This window comes from Lemur catta, chromosome 6, assembly GCF_020740605.2.
Source record: "Lemur catta isolate mLemCat1 chromosome 6, mLemCat1.pri, whole genome shotgun sequence".
Classification (NCBI taxonomy): Eukaryota; Metazoa; Chordata; class Mammalia; order Primates; family Lemuridae; genus Lemur; species Lemur catta.
The window spans coordinates 13401543-13426146 of record NC_059133.1 but is presented as its reverse complement, the minus strand read 5'-3'; the positions used below and the strand labels follow the sequence as shown (position 1 = coordinate 13426146).

General features: G+C 38.0%; 1 protein-coding gene across 3 annotated transcripts; it reads left to right on the top strand.

Moving 5' to 3' along the window:
* Positions 1 to 838: 838 nt before the first annotated feature.
* FBXO7 (F-box protein 7) lies at positions 839 to 24604 on the top strand. 3 transcript variants are annotated; one of them, XM_045553011.1, is made up of 9 exons: positions 839 to 1203; positions 4736 to 5030; positions 9081 to 9305; positions 10619 to 10760; positions 13231 to 13314; positions 16322 to 16417; positions 18253 to 18429; positions 20583 to 20620; positions 23912 to 24604. In XM_045553011.1, the coding sequence occupies exons 1-9, from the start codon at positions 1082 to 1084 to the stop codon at positions 24296 to 24298; spliced, it is 1566 nt and encodes a 521-aa protein (XP_045408967.1). In that variant the 5' UTR covers positions 839 to 1081; the 3' UTR covers positions 24299 to 24604. The 3 variants fall into 3 exon arrangements, with proteins under 3 accessions (XP_045408967.1, XP_045408969.1, XP_045408968.1); XM_045553013.1 differs by lacking the exon at positions 839 to 1203 and adding an exon at positions 1338 to 1432 and having other exon boundaries at positions 4888 to 5030; XM_045553012.1 differs by lacking the exon at positions 839 to 1203 and adding an exon at positions 3955 to 4196.

Below are 24604 nucleotides of genomic sequence, written 5' to 3'. Positions count from 1 at the left end.
TAGTGATTCGGACAATGGTTATCACACAAGGATAAATGTGAGGATACTCTCTCCCTCATCCAAGTTATTGACAGACCTTCTACGACAGCCAGCCTTCAGAACGGGCCCCAGGGACCCTCGTCTATCGCTGTTCATGCCTTTGGGTGGATCTTCCCACACAGAAGGGTTGCTTTGTAACAAGTAAAATATGACAGAAGCAATGGTAGGTGACTTCTGAGGGTAGATCGTAAAACACATTGTGGCTTTTTTGCCTAGGTCTCTCTTTTGGATCACTCGCTCTGAGGGAAGCCAGCTGCCATGTCATGGGGACACTCAAGTAGCCCTATGGGGAGGTTCATGTGGCCAAAGACTGAGGCCTCTTGCCAACAGTCCTGTGAGTGAGCCAACTTGGAAGCCGACCCTCCAGCGAGCCAAGACTCGACAGATGACTGCAGCCCGGCATCTTGACTGCACTCTCGCGACACCCTGAGGCAGGGCCGCCCAGCTACGCCACCCTCAAACTCCTGACCTATGGAACCCACTTATTTATGGGACAGTAAATGTTTCTTACTTCAAGCTGTTAAGCTTTGGAGTGACTGTTACGCAGCGATAGATTTCGAATACGCCTGTGCTCAACCTAAGGCTTCCCAGAGCAGGTGCCGCTGGAGCCGGGCGCCACGGGAGAAATGGGGTAACAGCGGGTCCTCGAGGCGGGGCGATTGTATTGTCTGTCTGCAGCACCCCTTTCAGAGCCATGGTTCTTGCGGGCACACGAGAAGGAGGCGCCACAGCCACCGTAGCGGACTAGCAGGGACACCGGGGCCCGGCGCCTGCGCAGTGTGCTCCTCGCTGTTCAGGCAGCGCCGTTGCGCGCCGAGTCGTCGAACGGAGGCCCCGAGCGGTCCGGCTCCCCGCCGGCCGCCGGCCACCCGCTCGCCGGGTCGGCTGTAGGGGGCGCCCTCAAGAGAGGGGCGGAGCGCTGCTGTTCCAGAGACAGGCCGGCAGGGCTGCCGCCGCGGCCGGGCCTTTCCGCGTTACACCTAGGCACCTTCTCAGCTCCGGCAGTCGCCGCTCCCGGCCGCTCGGCCCTCCAGCCGCCGCCATGAGGCTGCGCGTGCGGCTCCAGAAGCGGACCTGGCCGCTGGAGCTGCCCGAAGCGGAGCCGACCCTGGGGCAGCTGCGCGCCCACCTGAGCCAGGCCCTGCTGCCCACCTGGGGGTACAGGTACGCGGGGGCCGCAGCGGGGCACACCGCGGGAGAGGGGCGCATCGGCGTGGGGCCGTCTGTGCGACTGCGGGCGCGGGCGTGGCCGGGTGCGGGGCCGTCACGTGAGGCTGGGCTCCCTGGGGCGTCGCCGGCCGGAGGGCAGCGGTGACTGACGCGCGGTGGGCAGCCGAGGTCTCGCGCCCGGAGGACATGGCCCAACCTCCCAGGGGGCCCGCTCCCCTCCTGGGTGAGTAATCGCTAAAGCTTTTGCAGCAGGAGGAGGGAACGCAGAGCTGACACCACTGGTTAACTGCCCAGTTAGAAATCGTGAGCTTGCTTTGGGTCAAACCTTCCCGGACTGTCAGGAGTTAAAGTTCACCTTCTTCAGCCGTTGGAGTGTATCAGTGAAAAAGTTTGGAAAGTACTAGAAGTTAAAAATCTGCTCTCCATCCGAGACCCCCGATAACTTGGACCGCTGCCCTAAGGCGGCAGTAATTTTAAGCCCTCATTGAGGGTGCATGTGCCAGGCACCGCGGGGAGCACTTTTGAGTTACCCACCGCCAAGTTTTAGAAAATAAAGCGTGTAGGCGTGTTTCAGATCATTGGATTTTCTTAGGCAAAATGTCGCTTTTTTGCTAAAACTGAGGTAAACGTTGGCCTATGATGACCCCGGAGAACTTGCTGATTAGGGGCAGTGAAGCTGAGAAAGGATCAAATTCTGTTATTAATTTATGGGACTGCAGATGAAGCAGCTTTGTTTCCCCAGTAGATATTTTCTGAGGACAATAACGTGGGATTAGAGAGGCAATGTAAGAGTGGTCCTCTTCAAATAGTGAGCTCTAGTGAATTTGAAATTTATGAGTGTGCAAAGGAAAAAGAAAAAAGAAGTACCCTGCAGCTTTTTAGGTGACGAATTCGAAACAAAAGAAAACCTTTCTGCTAATTGGCTCTGCCAATAATTATACACTTTAACTTTATTTTTAGGAAATTCATTAAAATGAGGCCAGATTCTGAATTTCTCACCCTTTCATTTTTCAGGTTAAGACATTATTAGATTGAGAGTAAATCCATTTTCTTCCAGATTAAAAAAAAAAAAAAAACTAAACTAAAGCGAGATATTGACATAACTCCTTTTAAACATTATAGCGACATGCCTATTGTTATTTCTTGATGTTAAATGTGAGTGTTTTACATGCTGTCATCATTACCCTGCCATAAATCTTCAAAATTAACTTCTTTTAAGGTGTTTCTGTGTGTGTGTATGTTATTTTTTAATTAGGTAGGACTTTCTTGAAAGGATATGTGAAACTCAATATGACTGCTTGCCCAAGAGCCCAAATTAGTTTCTCTTTCAGGTTTGCTTTTACAGTTGAGACTGGTTAACTGGAAGGAATTTAAGCTTTAGAATGTGAAAGTAAATTCATTTGTTTTGAAAGTATGTTCATTTTCTTACAAATGGAGAGTTTTGAAATGTGTCTATATATTGTTATTTTTTAAAATGTCTTTACTGAGCACATGGATCTAGGATTGCCATAAAATATTTTTTAAAAGCCTGAGGTTTCTAGAATTTCATTTCCTGGTAAAGTTAAATACTACCCCCCACGGCCCCCACACCCAATTTCAGAAAATAGAACCTTGGAAAACTACTTATTACTTTAGAAATAGCTCTTCCCTTTTTCTAAAGTGGGAGGGAAAGCTGACATTTTTATTAAGCAGGCTGTTCTTTACCTTTTCTACAAATAGATATTTGAATGTACATTGTACTAGATGCTGTTTAAAAAAGCAACCTTTTGCTGTGACACATGATCTGTAAATACATAGTTCATTTGAGGTGTTTTTCCTTTTTCTGCCAAAGTTGGGATGGTGTTTTTGTGGGCAGCTGGCAGATTTTCAACATTTTGTTTATCAGAGCATTTTGAAAACACAAGCAGGGCTACTTACTTTCTAATAGACAAGAACAGTTTCTACTTCAGTAACTTCCCTACCAAAGACACTTTAATTTGTAAAAAATATATATATATATATATATATATATATATATATATATATTTCCAAGTGAAATAAAAACAAATGAATTTTTAGAGAACTTTTCAAAATATGGCATTGTGAGGAAAAGTAAACAGAATATGATTTTCAAAGGACTTCATCTTTTGTTAACCTCTTAAAAAATAATGAAATTAGTATTGTTGAGTGTAAATATCTTAAAGAATGTTTTACAATGTTTTGGTAATTATTCATCACCACTGTGATGAAAAACCAATGATATCCTTCTAAGGTCAAATAATCTGCGATGCAGAAAGATGGAAATTGATTGTTTCAGGCTTATTTGAACTCTGAGCTTGTTTAGCAGTGGGTTTTGGGTTTGTGCTATGTTCCATATAAAAGATATTATAACTGGCATTAGTAGGAAGGGTGAACTTGTACTTGTCATTATCAGTACACGGGATGAATTTGTACTCAGTCATATACATACACTCATCCAACTTTTTGCATTTATGAATATTCATTTAGGACAAGGATATTTTGGAAGCAATGTAAGCAAATTGTCCTGTAAAGACATTGAATAGGCAGCCCGTATTACACTTTCCTCTTGATCTTCCCAACTAATGTTTGTATTTATTTCACAAATACTATATTTGCCAAGTGCTGAGGATACAGTTTTGAACTGGACAGACAAGATCTCTGATCTTATGAAACTTAAGTTCTGGCAGTAGGGATGGGGTAGACAGATAACAGAAAAATAAATATGTTTTCAACTAGTGGTATTGAAATAAAACATGAGAGTGGAATAGAGAGTGGTGGAGTCTAAGTGGAAGGCATCTCTGAAGAGATGACATTTGAGCTGAGACCTGAATGAGGAGGAGGAGTCGGTCATTTGAAGATCTGGAAGAGCAAATGGAGAGGCCCAAAGGCTGCAATGAGAGAGATCTACTTTTTGGAACAGATGGAAAGCTCATGTGAACAGAGAACAGCGAGAGAGAGGATGGATGACACAAGATGCGGGAGGAGAAGTGAGAAGGGGTCAGATGTTGGGCTTCTGCAGGCTATGTTAAGGATTCTATTTCAAGTTTGAATAGGAAGCCATTGTAGAGTTTTAAGCAGAACGACTTATATATCTAATTTATATTTTTAAAAGGGTATTTCACTGAATCTTAGTTGCTATTAATTGTAATACACACATTGTTTTATGTGAGGGGAAAAACGCTCTCAGTTAAACTGTGTCATGGATTTTAAGAGGCATCCCAATTTCAAAGATGTCAAAATATAGAGAAAGTATGTGTCTTAGAATTGATGAAAATGTTGGTTAATGATAGATAATTACTGTATCCTATCCCTTAGGCTATGGTTTTAGCCATTAGAAATCTATAAACTAAGCATTTGGTGATAAGAACAAATAATTTTGATAATTTTCTCGAAACTTTAGCCTCCTGATTTTCGTTACTTAGTTCTTCTAGGGTCATACCATGCACCTTATATATGTTCCAAATGTATTATTGCGGGTAATGGTAATAGGTAAGGTCTTACCATCCTTATCCATCTTTCTTGGCAGTTCTGATACCCGATTTGCAATTACATTGAACAACAAGGATGCCCTTACTGGAGATGAAGAGACCTTGGCTTCATATGGGATTGTTTCTGGGGACTTGATATGTTTGATTCTTGAAGATGCCATTCCAGCACCTAATTTACCTTCATCCACAGATTCAGAGCATTCCTCACTCCAGAATAATGACCAACCCTCTTTGGCCGCCAGCTCCAATCAGGCCATTATACAGGATGAACAACTGAGTGATTCATTTCAAGGACAAGCAGCCCAATCTGATGTCTGGAATGATGATAGTATGGTGGGTAATAAAGACCAAGATATTAAATAGAGTAGGTGATAAATCACATTGAACACCTCAGTTGAATTCCATACCAGTTAGGATAATTATCACCAGTAGATTGCATATTATATTCTTATAGGACATTTTTTTTAACTGCCAAATGTCTGTACCAATATTGGGCTGGCATTCCGAAGTACCTAGCTTTTACCTATTTATTTTGTTCAGATATTCCTTCAGGTAAATTAATGCTTGGTTTCCATTTTTGTGCCTAAGCTCATGATTTCCAGCTTTGCTTCCTTGGTCTATGCCATGCTTTAAGGCTATACACATATATATAGTCCATTTGTTTCCAAGTGGTTTTCAGGACATTCATACCTGCATTTTTAAGTTGTCATTGCAGACTTGATAAATTTGGAAATGTGTGTCCTGATGTTCTCTTCTTCCCAAACCAGCTACCCATCTCTGTCTGTCAGTGAAACTCCTGTTTTCCTGTGACTTTTGATTCCTTGTATCTAACCCATTAATTTGCCTTGTCAGTTTTCCTTTTCCATTTTAATCTTCCAATATCTCTATTCTTTAATCCACTTTCTAGGTTCGACTTCTTCCTACCCATTTCTGATTCTGTTGTTACTTTGCTGTTTAGTAACTCTATCTCATAGATAAACTTGTGCTCATAATTTTTGAACTGAAAAAGACCAGATACCTCTAGTTCAACCATGTCATTTTACAGAATAGGAAAATGATGTCTATCCTCCTGTACTTAGTGTTCAAGGCTTTCTGAGAAGTCGCCCCACCCAACCTTGCCAGGACTGGTTTCTGTTCTTCCATCTTATAAAATACCATCTCCAGTCAGACCAGACTCCTTACCATTTTCCCTCCACCAGCCAACACATTGACATGCTCACATGCATGTGTGCGTGCACAACCTGGGGACTGTCTCCGTGTCTTTGCTACTGCTGTTCACCCAGACTGGAACCTATTACCTTTCTTCCCTCTTCTATCTATGTTTCTACCCAACTTCCATTTCTTTCATTTCTTTGTATTTGTCATCTTTATTGCCTTGTACATGCCTCATTGTTTATCCCACCTTTTAATTTCTTGAATGGCGTAAATGATCACTTTTATTAATTTATTATTTAATTCCAGTACATATGGCATCTTGTTAATTGTTTTTTGTGTGTATACTTATCACCTCAACTTAATTTTTTTGCTGGCCTTAAACATTTATAAGTGTTCATGGTACCTATCATGGCATTAAGTATAGACATGTTAAAAAATACCTTTTAATTGACTGATAAATTGTGAAAATCATCTATGTCCAGATATATGGATTTTAATTTATTTTAGAAATTATTATTATATCTTTATGTGTTTCTGCCTTGTAGAGGTATCCTGGGGAGTAAGATATAAGTAAGATATAAGTAACATATATGTTAAATATTTTTATTTCAAAATATTAAGGGGATGCAAGTATTTTTGTTACATGGTGAATTGCACAGTGCTGAAATCAGGGCTTTTGGTGTACCTGATAGACTTGTTCAGAGATAACCTCAGTAGAAGGGCACATTCTGTTTATTTCTGTGTACTATTAAAATTACCCAGTAAGACAAAGCTTGTTATAGTTACTTTACTAGTTTTCTTTTGGAAAATTTTGAGGAATTAATGTTGCCTAGTAATTTCAGTTGTTAGTAATTTCAGTTCTAAAAGCATATTGTTTTGTATGTTAAGAATTGTATGGAATGACTGTAAAATCTTAGTATGGAAACTGAACTTGAAATTTCATAAATAATGGTTTAAGTACTTGAAACAGTACGATCTGCTAAGTGAATGTAGAATGGAACATTAGAAAAAGAAAATAGGTAAAACTAGAAACTATGGGAGGTAAAATTTACTCTTGTAATTAAATATAAATTTTCTTATTTCATTGTATTTGGGAATTCATCCAGTCCTATTGAGTCTTTAATGAGAAACAGGGATGACATGTATCAGACCCTAAATTAGCTTTAATGCATCTTAGTCACTTGCTTTAGTCTTTTATCAATGACATATGGGAGAATGATCTGTTTAGAGAGATGTGGTGCTCAGCATGTTTTCATTTCCACACATGTGAAGACTGATAAATATTCCTATCAGAATGGCTCACAGAATGTTGATAGTCCTCATGGAGTAGGAGTAAGGTTTGATAAGCCCACCAGGGGATTCTGAGATCTCCCTCTCCTATACTTATCAGCTTAGGGTAACCCTTTTTTATTTTTCAACAAATATTCTGTCCTGCACAATTGTCAATAAATAGTAAATGGCCAAAACTAAGCATAATAGTGAAGAAGCAAAGAGCCATATTTCATAATTTTGCTTGGTGATAAGTAGCTTTTAATATAGTAGTTTCTGTTGCTCAAAAAATATGGAAATAGTTTTGTGCGAAACCTCCTTTTTTAGGTAGTGTCAATTGTCTATGTTTTAACAAGGTAATTGGCATCTTTTCCATAAGCCATCAGGGCTTAAGTCCTCAGATTTTGGAATAGCTGTCACCTCTGGCTTCCTTATATTTCTGCAACCTTTCACAATTACTTCGTAATTTCAGTTTCTTCTTCTCTTTCTTTAATGGAAATACAAACTTAAAAAGAAGAAATGTGCTTTGCATTAAGACTTGAGCACGTGCCTAGGAAACAAGCTTTCTGAGCAAAATTAATATAGGTAACTTAGTTTTATTGAAGTGATGTGTTATACTAAAAAGTCCTGAACTGGGAGTTTGGAGATCTGGGTTCATTTCAAATTTTTATTAGCTGGTAACCTTGATTATGTTATTCAGCCTTCTGAATTACAATTATAGCAGCTATGAAAAGGCAATATCATCTGCCTTGCCTGTTCTATAGGATCATTGTAAGGTGCAAGTAAGTAAACACTTTGAAAACAAAAACATTGTGGAATTGTAAGATATTGTCCTTCAGCATGTGCTCAACAAGTATTTATTGAATACCTGCTATGTACCAGGTACTGTACGGGGGTTACAAAAATGGAGGACATGTTGTCTGGTTCTTTGTAATCTTGCAGTTACGGAAGGATACAGATACATAATCAGAAAATTGCAATACAGTGTGATAAGGTGCAGTTATCAAGGCCTTTGCAAGGCAGAGTGGTGGCCTGTGTTACCTCTGTTGAAGAGGTCAGGGTGAACACTGCAGTGAGTATAAGGGACTGGCAGAAAGTGAACTCAACGATAACAAGCTAGGGATCAGGGACGATGAAGGGCTTTGTATGCTAAGGAGTTTAGACTTGATTTTGTAGGCCTGCATTTCTCAGTGTGTCCTCCATGAAAAACTTACTTTATGAGATTGTAAGTGAGTGTTATAGGAATGCTGAGCGTTGAGGAGGGAGTATGGTGTTTTTTGGTTAGATGTTATGCACACATTATTATTAGACTTTTGTAATGCTGATAATGTGTTTTGTGAATATGGAGGGTGAGGTTAGGTGCCTATGGCATGCGGTGTTCTCTACACTTACTCAGTGTGTACCAACATTTTTCCTAATAACATCCAGGGCCACATTCTAAGGCACAATCAAGGGAAATACTGGTAAATATTAAGCCCAGACATAGAACATGATTGGATCCTTAATTGTCAAAAACCTCTGGCAGCAGTGGTTGGAATGTGTCAGAAGACAAGACAGTGGAGGCAAGGAGGCTTGCAGGACGGCTGTTGCTAGAGGTCGGGAGATGAACGATGAGAGGCTGAAGTACCAATGGAGTAGGAAGGGGCAAAAGTTAGAGATATTTAGGAGTTCGTTTCAGTGGCATTTTGAAGACTGATCAGATTTGGGGTGAGGTTTAGTAAGGTAGAAGAAGGAGTCTAGGATGATTTCCATGTTTTTGGCTTGGAGATAAGGAATTCAGGGAGGGGGAGTAGGTTTCAGGCTCACTTATTTGTGGGCTCACTCAGAAATGTCTCCCATTTCTGAACCCAATGCTGTGCTTTGGCTTTGAACACTAATCTCAGTTCACTTTAGGATACAAAATATACTGTGTAAAATAAGTCTTTTTAATAAGTTCATTTTTTTTGTTATTCTTTTCAGTCAGGGCCTAGTCAGAATTTTGGAGCCGAGTCAATTCAAGATGTGGATGTGGAAGAGGGCCCAGGTTTCTCTCCCTCAGAACCCATGCTCTGCAGTGAATCCGAGGAAGGACAAGTGCCACATTCCTTGGAGACCTTGTATCAATCAGCTGACTGTTCTAACGCCAATGATGCCTTGATAGTGTTGATACATCTTCTCATGTTGGAGTCAGGTTACATACCTCAGGTAAGTACGGCACGTAAAGAGGTGTATCAGTATCAGTAAATACCACTAGGGTGTGGTGGTGTGCTAGGTTTCTTTATTAAATGTGCGAAACACAATGATGGGCTATGGAAGGCACGCAGAAAATGTTCCCTTCCCTCTCTTCTTTCCTTTTTTCCTGTTTCATTTCCTTTGGCAGTTTTTACTTAATATTACGGAGATAATGGCAACTAAGGTTAAAAAAAAAGACTAAAGATTATATATAATAATATGTAGATAAAATGGTTAACAAGTGTGGGTTGAGCATGGCTAGCTAGCTCACTAGATTATTATGTTAATTGTGCTATGAAAAGTAACTTAATAAGATTCACTTAGGAAGAGGGACATTGCCATTATGCTGTAGTTACTTATTTCATTCATTCAGTATTTGTTTGATAAGCATTCACCAGTGTCAGATGCAGTGCTTTGTCCTTGCTTTCAGGTTGCTCATACATGTGGACAGTTCCTGCTCTCAAGTTGCCCATAGTCCAGGAGTGGGACAAGTATATAAACCACTATAATATATTGGTTAATTTCTAGGAGATGTATATAGGATGACAGGGATATACAGAGGGGAACATTTAGAGTAGAGCTTCTGAAACTTTAATGTGCTTAGGAATACCTGGGGATCTCATTAAAATGCAGATTCTGATTTAGTAAATCTATAATGGAGCCTGAACTTTTGCAAAATGCCAGTGCTGCTGGTCTGTGGGTCATGTTATGAATTACAAAGATGTAGTAGAGTAATTCAGTGATTATCTGCACACCTGCAGCATGCCATGTGCTGAGCCAGGAATCAACATAGAAAAATATTGGAATATTCCTTGTCCTCAAGGAGTCCAAAAGTGGGGGAGAGAGACAAAGATAATTATGAGGTATAAATAACATGATTAAACATAAATAGATAAATAATATGATAGAAGTATGTAACAATAGAAATATGGACAGAATGTTAGGGGATGAAAGAGGGAATGACAAACAGGATTCTTTTTTAAAGACTTTACAAAGGAAGTGATATTTGAGCTGGGGTCTTAAATAATCATATGACTTTGCTAGGCAAAGTGAGTCTTTGAAGAGAAATCAATCCCTATTTCTATGATGCCATCTTACCTATTTGAACAGAAATTTTAATAGAAAAATGTTGCAATATATTATTCTCCATTAACAGCAGTATTAATGATTTTACTAAGGCGACTGTATAGAATGCTTATTTCTAAACAAGTTAGGGGTCTTTTGATTGTTAATCTTTTTGAGAGTAACACCTTCATTATTTGTTTCCATTTCTTTTCATTCCCCAGGGTACCGAAGCCAAAGCAGTGTCCATGCCGGAGAAGTGGAAGTCCAGTGGGGTGTATAAGCTGCAGTACACGCACCCTCTTTGCGAGGGTGGCTCTGCTGCTCTCACCTGTGTGCCTTTGGGAAACCTGATTGTTGTAAATGGTAATTGGATAGCATAGTCAACGGTGGCTGGTTTGTGAATACTTACATGTTTCTCTCCAGATGTTTTCTAGCTACTTCAGTGATTAGTTTTGAGTTTCTCTTAATTTTATTTATTTAATTTCTAGACCACTGATAATATAGAACATGAGGTTGATGTTTAGGCTAGTCTTAGGGAAGCCATCCTCTTTTGATATCTTAATCTTTGTAATATTTTGTTCCAGGGAGAATTGTGATATGAGCCTATTTCACATGAACTCTTTGAAGAATACTTTGTTTTTCTTTCTGTCTATGAATGGCTTTATTTTTATTTTTTAAATGAAGGCCTTGAACTGAGAGATGGGGGAGATAGAGCTAGGGTCACCATTTATCCAGTGTGGCATCTCTGTGACCAACGATGCACAGAAACACTACTAAGGGTTCTGAGGCCTTAGTGTGTATGTTTTATTTGCCCCTCTCCCCCTCACAAAAGTCTCTCTGAATAAAGACTTTCTTTTTCTGTTTCTCCTTTTTCACATTAAGAAATTTCACTGGGACAGCAATACATTCCATCTTTGTATTTTATTTTAAGTTCAGATCTCAGATGCCACTTTGGTCTGTACCAACTCCTAGTGGTCTAGGGAATGGTCTCATAATCACACATACTGGAGCTCCATGTGAGTAATTGAGAGCTTTCATTTTTATTCTGTTTTATTTGCTTTTTGAGGTTTATTTTTTTTAGCTAGGTAAGATTGTAATGACTGCTTTTTATTTTTTCCTTTTTAGAGACAGGGTCTTGCCTTGTCACCCAGGCTGGAGTGCAGTGGTGTGATCATAGCTCACTGCAGCCTCAAACTCCTGGGCTCAAGTGATCCTCCCACCTCAGCCTCCCAAGTAGCTGGAACTACAGGAGTGTGCCACCATGCCCAGCTAATTAAAAAAAATTTTTTTTAGAGATAGGATCTTGCTATATTGCGCAGGCTGGTCTTGAACTTCTGGCCTCAAGCGATCTTCCACCTTGGATCCCAAAGTGCTGGGATTACAGATGTGAACCACCACAGCCCACTTGCATTTTTGTTTTGTTTATTCGGTATAGCTCATCTTTTGTTTAGCAAAGGTAGTCGTTTTGATATGCTTTAGGTCAGAGGTTTTCAACACGCTCTGAAGCTACTTGTTTCTGCTGAGATGCAAATAAGGTAGAACTCTTATCATCACTTAAACTTTGAGCAGCGTGTTTGTCTGTTTCATTTATTGAGGTCCTACATAAGATTTTGTTTGAAAGAATGTTTTTTCTGCTAAAATTTATTTTGAAAGCTACTGGCTTATGCTACCTTGATCTTTGAAATGGAAAATAGTTACAGGTTGCTTCTTATGAAATTTTTGCTGTTTCTTTTTAATCACCAGATTGTTTGAAATGTTATTTAAAAGTCGCAAAATTTGGCTTTAACAGCTTTGGTGGTATTCCACATTTGTCAGGATGTGACTGTTTGATGGCACTAGGACCTAGCAATGTCTCTTCAACAATTCATCACGATTAGCAAATGTAGCTTTTAGTTTGGTATTCTTAATACGGAATGCTAACAGTTTTTCTGCCTTCATCTAATTGTTCTGCTACATCGCCTCAGAACTTGCAAATTTGAAGTTACCAGATAGCAAATGTGAAGTTGTAATTTTTGCCTCAATTTCTTATAAAAGCACTTAATGGAATATATATAATAATCTCTATTCACTAGTTTCAGGATACTTAACATAAAAAGAATAACTGCTAAATGTTTTGATGATTTCTTAGATTCTGAGGTTTTGTTCCTTTACTATTCTTGGCAAATCAGCGACTTGCAGACTTGCATGGCAGCTAGCCATTCCAGGCTTGATTTTTTGAAAGGGAGCAGTGTGTCCTTAAATCTTTCCCCCACCGAAGGCATCCTGCGTGGTGCACATGTGCATAAGCACATCACTGGCTCTTTTCATGGAATGAGATGAAGTGTGCCATTGTATACATGATTAAAATTGAACCCTCTGGTGATGTCAAGAATATTGGTCCTTTGGGTCTAGAGAGAGATGATGCTGTGAAAACTAGCAGGATTCTTTTAATGAACAAGGGAAGACTCATTGCCAAGGGTTAAAATAAAAAATAAATGGAGTCTTTAGTGACTTCATTAGAAATAATGATTGTATTGTGTTTAGTTGCCTCCTATTAACCTTGTTGCATATCTTTCAATTACTAATAAGCTGCTGTTGATAATACTTAGTGGATTCTATATAAAGATGCTTACTGTAGTTTTTAAAGGTGGTGGTGTACAATGATTTTCCTTGATGTGATGGCAGGTTTACACTTTTGACCTTGCTGTGAGGGAAAGAAATAGGCATAGAGCAGCTTGTTTTGTTTAATGTGTCCTTAGTATACTAGGAGCAAGGAAATGCAAGCCCATACTAAAAAAGGAAGGCAATTGATAAAGTGATAATTTTTTATCATCTTTATTTTGTTTATTTATAGCTACACTAAAAATAAACAATGAGATTAGAAGTGTGAAAAGATTGCAGCTGCTTCCAGAATCTTTTGTTTGCAAAGAGGAACAAGGTAATGTAACCGTGATTTAACTTTTGGGATGAAATGAAGCTTTGAGAGAGATCTAAAGTTTTTTTTTTTTTTTTTTTTAACTGAAAGATAATGTTCAAAAGACTGAAATTTTCTAAATAAGATTAAAACAAATGCAAGACAATGTTGTCTCTTTATAATTTGAGGAGTTTGTTTCTTGTTTTTCTTAGGGTCTTAGAGTGCTGAATTATATTTATACTTCTATTAAATATTAAATAACACCAGTATTAGTAATTTATCACACTCTGATGATCCCTCATAGTTTCCATATTAATCTTTGGAGCTCTTTCTGGCATTATATTTAACCAACATGGAGAGAATCTATGTTTTGTGGAAGTAATTCAGTGCAACTTAATTTTTGAAGATTATTGGAGGAAAAACTGCACTCAAAGTGTTTGTTTAAACCCACATAAATTTGATTGCTATTTGATGCAGATTGGAACTTTACCAGAAGATTTCATTCTAGGCATGGTTTTGCTTAAATTCTATAAAATTATTAATAGATGCAAAGAAGACAGTTTTCATTTTTATAGTTTTTCAGTTTAAACCCAAATTGTGAGAGGCAGTTAGGTGGTCCAAGGAGAAGAGATGGAGTGGAGAGGGGAACTCAGATCTCTTATGTGCCTGTTTGTGTTGGACTTGTGCCTTTCCATATGTTATTCCATTTAATCCTCACAGTAAACTTAGGAGGGCTTTAGGAGCCAGATGGAAGTGTTGTGGTACAGTGGGGAGATGGCATTTATAGCAGTGTCTTTTAGGAAAAGCTTGCTAGATCTAGACTGTTGCTTTGAAGGCGTAGAGGCTTATTCTTGTTAGTTCTTAAGTGAGATCAGCCCTGAGAGATTGACTTATACTAACTAAAACTGATAGGAAAAGGAGACAGCAGAATGTATATTTAAAATGGTCTCCGGTTGGACGTAAAATCAGAATTTGGACATTAGCTCAATTAAACATTTAATGTCAGACTAGGCCAGTATGTCTCAGTCTTTTTTTTATTATCATTCCTTTAAGGAGCCTTTGCAGATTTTTTTCCCCTAATCGCTCTCCCCCATGAAATTTTAATACTACAAATGTACTATGTATTTATTTATATACCGTGACCCTTTGGAGGGTCACAAACCAATGTAATAGCTAGGATTTTTTTTTTTTTTTTTGCCCTTCAAGAACCAGTTTTTGCCCCCTTGGGGACGATCTTGCCCCTGTTGAGAATGCATGAACTAGACTGATGAATCTGTAAACATGGTCTCCTACCATTAGGATCAGAAAAACTTTGAAATTCCTTGGCTACAACACAGTATATTCATCACCATATTAGGGAGGACTTTCTATGGGGAGTAGAAATACTGTACAGCAGTAGAGGTCTTTTATGCTTATTTTATAGATCAGGAAACAGGTCTAGAGGAGGTTACATTGCTTCAGGGTCATAGAGCTAATAAATGGTAGAATTTAGGATTGGAATAGATTTGGCTGTGACTCCTAGCCTTTTGAAAATGACTTTTATAGGAATGTAGCTGAGATTCCTATTCTTTATCTAGATTCTTTTAAATAAGGAAAAAGTAAATGAAAGGGAGGAAGAAAGTTAAATACTGTTATATTACAAGTCTATGGACTGTTATTATTATTTTTAATAAAGTACTTGTATGTTGGATAGGAATATGCTACTCATTTAGCAAGTCATTTTAATGAATTTTCACTGTGGCTTATAGTGTAGTACCTAGCACTACTAGGTACTGTTATTTATTCTTTTATTCATAAATTCCTAATTAAATACTTATATAATAGGTTGCTGAAGAAAAACAATTATTTAAAGAAAGTTAGTTTTCACACTTTAAAAAAGCTGTTGAGCCAAACTAATTTTTAAAAATAAAATCTTGACATCAGATTTCAGCTAAAGATTGCAAATCATACAACAAAGATTTGGAGTTTAGCTGCATATGTCTTTCCTTGTTCTTGTCACTCAAGTCCTAATCATTATTTTGTTATAGATAGTGAAATATATAAATATGGGATGGGGGAGGGAGCAAGCATAAACTATGTGCTGATATACTGGGCATTGTGTATGGAGCTTTAAATTTTAACAGCTCTTCTTTGATGTAGTCGTGGTGTCTCTTTAAATAGGTTAGCAAACAGGTGAGGATCAGGGGGATGGGTAATTTGTTCAAGGTTATACACTTGGTAAATAGCAAAACTGAAATGGGAACCTCAGATGCAATTTGGCAGTGCTTCCATATTTTAATGTACATGTGAATCACCTGGGGATCTTATTAAAATGCAAGTTCTGATTCAGTAGGTCTAGTGGGGCCTGAGATTCAGTAGTTCTGAACAGTTCCTGGGTGATATCAATCCTGGTGATCTATGGACCACACTTTGAGTAGCAGTGTAGCGGCTAAAAATGAGTGCTTTGGAGCCAAACTTAGGTCTGTACCCTGCTCTGCCCCTGACTATGAGGCCTTGGGCAGGCTCTCTCTGTATGTTGTCCTCTTTTTAAAAAGGGAATAATAATACCTGTCTCTTACTTGGAGGAGAACATCTGATGTGAAAGTTTGAAAAATGCTTGACACAGTTGCTGATACACAATCATCATGTGATAAATGCTAGTATTTTACTAGGATCTAAGCTCCACAAGAGCAGTTCCCCACAGTATCCCCAGTTCCCAGAACAGATTGATTGGTAGATATTCAGTAAATCTTTGTTACCTGTACCAATCCCACACAGCATTTTTCCCTGTAGTTGTAACCTATGAGCTGTATTGGTTGGGCGCAGCTCTACTAATTTGATACCATGGAATTTTTAACTTTACATCTAAGATTCAGTTTTATAAGAATCATGCACTGTACCTTCTCTTCTATTAGGGTCTATGGTTCATGTTTATCTTTGTGAATTGTTTGTGAATATTGATTTACCACTTTGATTTAGTTTGGCAGAAGTAAAGGACAGTTTTTCCACTTGATTTTGTGTTTTGATTTTTAATTTTAAAAAAATATTCTAGGGGAAAATGTAGCCAAGATTTACAAAGATCTTCAGAAGCTCTCCCGCCTCTTTAAAGACCAGCTGGTGTATCCTCTTCTGGCTTTTACCCGACAAGGTGAGAGGTGATAAATTGTCACCGTTGGAGTGGCTATAAAGAATAGTAGGTGTACCTGGTATTCTTAGTGACTCTGTATCTGACTTCCTTCTTTTCTCCTCCTAGTGAAATTCTACCCTTTTTAAGACTAAGTTTAAATGTTAATTCCTTAAATGCTATTCACTTCTTTGTATTTCCATATAATTTTGTTTGTATTTTTATTGTAGTCTTTTTCCAGTGTATCATAATTGTTGTGATATGATTTCCACCTAAGGTTGTGAATACCTTGAAGGCAGGGAATATGTCCTATTCATTTTTGTATTCTCACGCTCTAGCACAGGGTTTGGTCCATAATAGATGTTCAATAAATATATATATATAAATAACATATAGTCTATAAATCAGATCTAAGTTTTTTTTAAAACCAACATTTATTGGAAACGTTGTTGAATGTTTCATATGTGTCTTATTTAATGCTAATAACTTTGAAGTAAGTTTTGTTATACTCATTTTATACATGACAAAATTGTAATTCAGTGAGGTTTATAATTCACTCAAGATCCTTATATTAGCTTTCTCTTGTATATGCATTGCAGTAAAAAAATATTTTTAAATCTCAATGACTTAGAGTAAACATTTATTTTTTACTCGTGTACATGTTGTGTGTGGGTTTGCTTTGGCTGAAGGAGTGATCTTTATCTAGGACATGTTCTTTTTGTGGCAGCAGGAACAGAGGGTTAGTGACCCAAGCATGTGTTGGTTCTTAAAGCTTTTGCTCAGAAATGATATATTTCACTTTCACTCACGTTTCATTGGACAAACCAGTCAAATATGGCCAAGCCTGGTGGTAGTGAGTTGGGGAAGTACAGCGTAGGAAGTGATTGAGAACCATAATGTAATCTACCACAGTCTTTTGGCTGGTAAATAGTTTCACACTTACACAAATACATATGTGGCTTTTATTTGCTATCTGTATTTAGAGAAGAAAATAATATTTTGGTCTCAAGTTGTATGGTGGCATGGCTCTTATTAACATAGTTTTTCTCTTTAATTGGTGGTAAGAGAAGGGAATAATGTGAATTTAAAAAATAATGTGTCTTTATTGGATTTCGATTATCTTTGGTAGTAGAAAATAGTATCACAGGTATTTTGAAGGAGCTAATAATCACAAAATAATTTTAATTTGGCTTTGGAACATATTTTTCTTTCTCTTTCCTGGCTTTGCTTCTGAATTTATCTATCTTCCCTTTGTTCAGCCTGCTAGTTATCAAATAATAGTAATTGTTAATACTTGAGTGCTTATGCATGATGTGCTAGACATTGTTCTAAGCATTTTATATGTATTAACACATTTAATTCTCACAACAACTCATTGAAGTAGGTGGTATGTAATATCATTAACCCATTTTACAGATGAGGAAATTGAGTTAGACAAAATTTAAATAACTTGTCCAAAGGCACTACAGTTAATAATTGGCAGGGTTTATAAAAGCCAATGAATTATTCATTTTCTGTAGTTGAATAGAGAAATTTTGTTACAGCCAATATTGCTTGAGACAAAAGAGACCATTAGGTAGTATTTAGCAATTGTCATAGTTATTTATTTGATTTGTATTAAAAAACATTTTTCTTTCTACTAAAACATAAAGGGAATAAGGGGCCTAGAGTTGTGTGAGTAGTAAGATAATCAACTTGGGGTTAAAAATTTGTTGTAGATAATGTATACTTGGATAATGAAGACTGCCATCTAATTTGTCACCTCTTTAGAAAGGAACAAGTGGCAATTTTGTTGACTATTTGGGGAAAAACTGGATGTTTCTTACTCAGTAATACCTGTTAACTTTTTTTCCTTTTAGCACTGAACCTGCCAGATGTATTTGGGTTGGTCGTCCTCCCATTGGAGCTGAAACTACGGATCTTCCGACTTCTGGATGTCCGTTCTGTCCTGTCTTTGTCTGCAGTTTGTCGTGACCTCTTTATTGCTTCAAATGACCCACTCCTGTGGAGGTGTTTATATCTGCGGGATTTTCGAGGTGATTTCCATAATGACATGTTAACGAGAAAAGGGCTCTTTCTTACCATGGTCATAATTACTCAGTTTACCAAAAGATTTTAGTTGTAGGCTTTTTTTTTTTTTAAGAGTGGCAAATGATCATAATATCCTTAAAGAGATTCTAAACTTCATATACCTTTGCCTATGTCCTGAGAACTCGCCCCATTCATTTTTGAGTTCTCTGCAACACAAATCACTCATTAAGTTAAGATTATTTTGGGAAAGAAAAATGGAAGTACGACAGGTTTATTCTCTCTCTAAAGACCATCCTCAGTATCTGACTTAGAAATGAGCTACATTTGTAAACTATAATACATGCGTGGTTGAGTGGACCAGTGTGTAAGTTAAGAGCGTCTTGCTCACTTGTGCCATGTTGCTAGGGCAGCTTTATTTCTGTATGGTTACATTTTGGTGACCTGCTTGGTCATTGTGGAAGTAATGACAGTAGAAGTAGTGCATCAGGATTTCCTGCTACAAGGCCAGCAGCCTGATTGTGGAACTTCTTTCCTGCCACCACTATTTTACTATACATTAGTGTTTTTAAACTTGTTTGACCCTGGGGTGGGTCATGAAATCCATTTAATGGGTCACTTTACAGAAATACAAAAACCAACAAAAAGAGCCCACAATAGAAAAATCAGTATTTATTTTATAAATAGTATTCCTAGTTATAAAATAGGAGTAAACGTCTATGTCAGTTATGTATAGGAAGGTATATACTGTGTTACAATGTAGAATTTTTATGTGGTTCACATCAAAAAGTTTGATAATGCTATATATAATGTTAACATACCACCTTAGTAACTCAGTAACTGTAAAAATCTGATGGGTAGATCCTGCCCTTTTTAAAATTTTTTTAAGACGGGATCTGGATCTGTCACGTAGTCTAGAGTACAGTGGCACAATCATAGCTCAAGTGATCCTCCTGCCTCAGCCTCCCGAAGTGCTGGGATTATAGGCATGAGCTACCTTGCCTGACTGCCCGCCCCTCTTTTTTTTTTAATAGAATATCATGTAGAGTCATTTGGATTGTTAAGAAATTTGTTTTTTCTTTTAAAACTTCAAAATATAAGAAGTGTAAAAATGACCTGGTTTGTTCCTTTTTCTCCTTTTTGATTCCTAAGGTCCTCCTTCTACTTTATTTACATCCCTGAATCCCAAGTTTAAAATGTTATTTTGCCACAATTGACAGCAAGTAACTGTCATCTCAAGAAACATTTTTTAAAAAATTTATAGTCAAAACAAAAAGACAAGGGTGACTAACATATATGCAAGAACTGACAAAGAAAAAACAGGCTATGATATAAATATTCATAAAAGAAACAGATACCCTTTCACTTGTGTATTCAAGTTCAGGTTTAAAGTTCAATCAGTCTCTATTTAATTTCCAGACTGGGGTTCACAAGCTCATTTGTAAGCTGTTCAGATTTTATAATGTATTTTTCTATAGATATAATGTTATGGGACTAGAGCTTTTATAAATCTTACTTCCATGCTAATGTGATATCTTATAGAGAAGACATTACCATCTTTATTCAAACTTTTCCTTAGACTTAAAGTTGAACGGATTCCTCTTTCCTCATTCCACAAATTCAAGTAAATAAGTACATAAGAAAATACTTAGTCCCATGATCATACTTTTGATGGTCGAATCTTTCAAAACATGATTGGAAGAAAATAATCTAACCCCACATGGAAGAAAGCCTGAATCAGCCTGACCTCCAGTAATGAACGTGGGCTATAATATAAAGGTTGTTCCCAGTTTGGTGTAACATGAAACATGGGGTCAGCAGCAGCTGACACACTTAGATGAGATTAGGGGGAGAAGATGTAGTGTGGGACCAGGTACTGCAGGGAGAGAGCAGCCACAGATCCCTCCGTAGTCCCTGAGGGATCACCGCATTGAATTACCACGCAGCACACAACAGTGGTGATCACCCTTCACCATCAAGGAAGGGTTTGAGTTAGATTGAAGAAAGCACAAATGATACAGCATGTGTTATACAAATGATTCATGATTTTTTTTATGCTTAATGAATAAGTTTCAATTCCTTAGGACAAAAACATAACCTACTATTAATAGCTGATGAATGAAGTGTTTTTAAATCCTTATTTTTTGTTTTTCCTTTGCAGATAATACTGTCAGAGTTCGAGACACAGACTGGAAAGAAGTAGGTATTTATATATATCAAGGCTAATGTTCATAGCAGAGAAGTAACTAGTGATTTAACACATTAAGGGTTTTTTCACTTTTGTTATGATATAATGAAATCTATTTTAATTTATTGCTAAATTTCAGTAAATGAAAATGGTCTCACCTTTTACTTTAGACTTAGTCCTTATTTTCTTGTAATTACACAGGAAAAAACAATAATTTTTTATCATAATATAAAACATTCTTATTCTTTTGTTGCAAAAAATTTTTAAATGATTGTCTTTGTGCTGTAGTAGTCTTCAGCTGTTCGGCTAGTTAGAATAGTACATTATGAAAAGAATAAATTATGTTGTATTTGCAGATGACTATTATTAATATAAACAATATTTATAGGACTGAGAAAAACTCCTTGGGATGAAGGACTAGAGAAGAATAAAAATCAATGAAAGTCCTCAAATATGTAAAAAATAGTAATATTCTTGGGAATGTATCTTATCCTCTGAAATAGGCATTTATTTAAATTGAGATCCATTAGAGTCATAGTTTGGGTGAAAAAATGAATTTAAGCGCTGTCCCCCTCACCAGTACCTTAACTTTATATTTTGTGGCATGACATCTTGATCAAATTTTTAAATTTGCTACTTTCAAAACAGGCTGACTTACAATTGCGTATCAGCTTGGGAGATCTAGATTGCAGTTTTGAAAGTACACGTCACACAGTTATCTCTCCTTTGGGTTTATTGTTCCTTCAGGTTAGCACGGTTGCTCGGTGGCGATGTGGTTAAAGAATAGAGTTCACTTGATACTGCATTTGGAGCTGCTGCCTGTTTATACAGACAGAAACTGGCAAAAGTTCTCTCCTGTGCCTTGCTTCTTTGCCTAGTGTGAGAAAAATAAAGTATAGATACAGGCATACCTTGTTTTACTGTGCTTGCTTCATAGATGTTATGTATTTTTTTTTTACAAACTGAAGGTTTGTGGCAAGCCTGATGCAACAAGTTTGTTGGCACCATTTTTCCAACAGCATGTGCTCACTTTGTCTCTGGTTACATTTTGTTAGGTCTCATGATATTTCAGACTTTTTCATTATTATTATATCTGTTACGGTGATTGGCGATCAGTGATCTTTGACATTACTATTGTAATTGTTTTGGGGTACAACGAACTGTGCCCATATAAGTTGGCAAACTTAATCAATGAATGTTGGGTGTGTTCTGACTGCTCCACCAACTGGCCTTTCCCCCATCTCTCTCCCTGTCATCAGGCCTCCCTGTTTACTGAGACACATCAGGATTGACATTAGGCCAGTTAATTGGTCCTGCAATGACCAATGGCCTCTAAGTGTTCAAGTGAAAGAGTTACACGTCTCTCACTTCAAATCAAAAGCTAGAAATGATTAAGCTTAGTGAGGAAGACATTTCAAAAGCCGAGATAGGCTGAAAGTTAGGCCTTTTGTGCCAGACAGTTAGCCAAGTTGTGAATGCAAAGGGAAAGTTCTTGAAGGAAATTAAAAGTGCTACTCCAGTGAACACACGAATGATAAGAAAGTAAAACTGTCTTATGGCTGATATGCAGAAAGTTGGAGTAGTTCAGATAGAAGATCAAATAGCCACAATGTCCTCTTAAGCCAAAGCCTAATCCAGAACAAGGCCCTAACTCTCTTCAATTCTGTGAAGGCTGAGGTGGGGAATCTGCAGAAGAAAAATTTAAAGCTAGCAGAGGTTGGTTCATGAAGTTTAAGGAAAGATGTCTCCATAACATAAAAGTGCAAGGTGAAGCAGTAAGTGCTTGTGGCAAAGCTGCAGCAAGTTGTGAATGCAGATCTAGCTGAGCTATGATGAAGGTGGCTACACTAAACAACAGATTTTCAATGTAGATGAAACAGCCTACTATTGGAAGAGAGGTTCATAGCTAGAGGGAGAAGGTAAGACCTGGCTTCAAAGAAAAGGCTGACACTTTCATTGGGGGCAAATGCAGCTGGTGACTTTTAAGTTGAAGCCAATAGTCATTTGTCGTTCAGAAATCCTAGGGCTCTTAAGAATTATGCTAAATCTACTCTGCCTGTACTCATAAACAGAACAAGAAAGCCTGGATGATAGCACATTATTTACTGAATATTTTAAGCCCTCTGCTAGACCTATTGCTCAGAAAAAAAAGATTACTTTCAAAATATTACTGCTCATTGACAATGCACCCAGATACCCAACAGCTCTGATAGAGATGTACAAGGAGATTAATGTTTTCATGCCTGCTGACACAGCATCCGTTCTGCAGCTCATGGATCAAGGAGTGATTTTGACTTTCAAGTCTTATTATTTAAGTAATACATTTTGTAAGGAAATGGCTGCCATAGACAGTGATTCCTTTGATGGATCTGGGCAAAGTAAATTGAAAATCTGGAAAGAATTCACCCTTCTAGATGCCATTAAGAATTGTTTATATATGGGGGGAGGTAAAAATATCAACATTAACAAGAGTTTGGAAGAAATGGCTTCTGGCCCTCATGGATGACTTTGAGGGGTTCAGGACATCAGTGAAGAAAATAAGTGCAGATGTGGTGGAAGTAGCAAGAGAACTAGAATTAGAAGTGGAATCTGAAGGTGTGACTGAATTCCTGTAGTCTCATGATAAAACTTGAATGGATGAGAACTTCTTATAGATGAGCAAAGAAAGTGGTTTCTTGAGATGGAATCTATTCCTGGTGAAGATGTTTGAACATTGTTGAATTAACAGCAAAGGATATTATGTAAATTTAGTTGAGAAAGTATTGGCAGGGTTTGAGAAGATTGACTCCAATTTTGAAAGAAGTTCTACTGTGAGTAAAATGCTATCAAATAGCATCGCATCTTACAGAGAAATCTTTTGTGATGAGTCAGTTGATGCGCCAGACTTCATTGTCTTTATTTTAAGAAATTGCCACAGTTACCCCAACCTTCAATAACCATCACCCTGATCAGTCAGCAGCCATCAGCATTGAGGGAAGACCTTCCACTAGCAAAAGATTACAACTTGCTGAAGGGTCAGATGATTGTTAGCATTTTTTAGCAATAGAGTATTTTATAAGTAAGGTATGTACATTGTTTATGTAGACATAATGCTATTGCATACTTCATAGACTCTCATATAGTGTAAACATAGCTTTTATATGCACTGGGAAACCAAGAAATTCCTGTGACTTGCTTTATTACTGTGGTCTGGGACCAAACCCACAATATTTGAGATATGCCTGTAGATCTATACAGTGAAAGCAAGTTAGAACTGTAGGGAAACACCCACTTACCATATGTTGTTGTTTTTTTCCCTACAGCTTTACAGGAAAAGGCACAAACAAAGAAAAGAAGCCCAGAGGCGACAAGTGATGTTCCTGCCTTCGTCACCCCACTCTATTCCATTCTATCCCAACCCCTTGCACCCCAGGCCCTTTCCTCCCAATTCCCTCCTTCCTCCAGGGATTATTGGGGGTGAATATGATGAAAGACCAACACTTCCCTATGTTGGGGACCCAATCAATTCACTCATCCCTGGGCCTGGGGAGACGCCCAGCCAATTCCCTCCACTCCGACCACGCTTTGATCCAATTGGCCCATTTCCAGGACCTAACCCCATCTTGCCAGGGCGAGGTGGCCCTAGTGACAGATTTCCCTTCAGACCCAGTAGGGGTCGGCCAACTGACAGCCGCCTGCCATTCATGTGATTGGTCTGTAATCTCCTTTCTGGAGCTCCATTTGGTTTTGTTTTTGTTTTTTAAAACCACAGATGTCATCTCCTTGGGGTGCTGATCTCTAGTGTTACTTTCTGATTGTAGTGGGAGACAAGCACTTCTAGAAGCCTTTCAATAGATACATTTACAGCTCCAGGGGTGGTGTGGCCCAGAGGTTACTCTGTGACAAGGTTGGCCTTGGGAACAGTTGGCTACTGATTTCCCTACTCTGGATTCCCCTCTAGAATGAAGGTTGTTTTCTGATAATATTCTGCACCCGATTAAAAAAAGTATAAATTA

Coding starts and splice junctions, on each gene's coding strand:
- FBXO7 (XM_045553011.1), top strand. CDS start 1,082: ATGAGGCTGCGCGTGCGGCTCCAGAAGCGGACCTGGCCGCTGGAGCTG. Junction 5,031..9,080: donor TCTGGAATGATGATAGTATG/GTGGGTAATAAA, acceptor TATTCTTTTCAG/TCAGGGCCTAGTCAGAATTT. Junction 16,418..18,252: donor TCTGGCTTTTACCCGACAAG/GTGAGAGGTGAT, acceptor TTTTCCTTTTAG/CACTGAACCTGCCAGATGTA.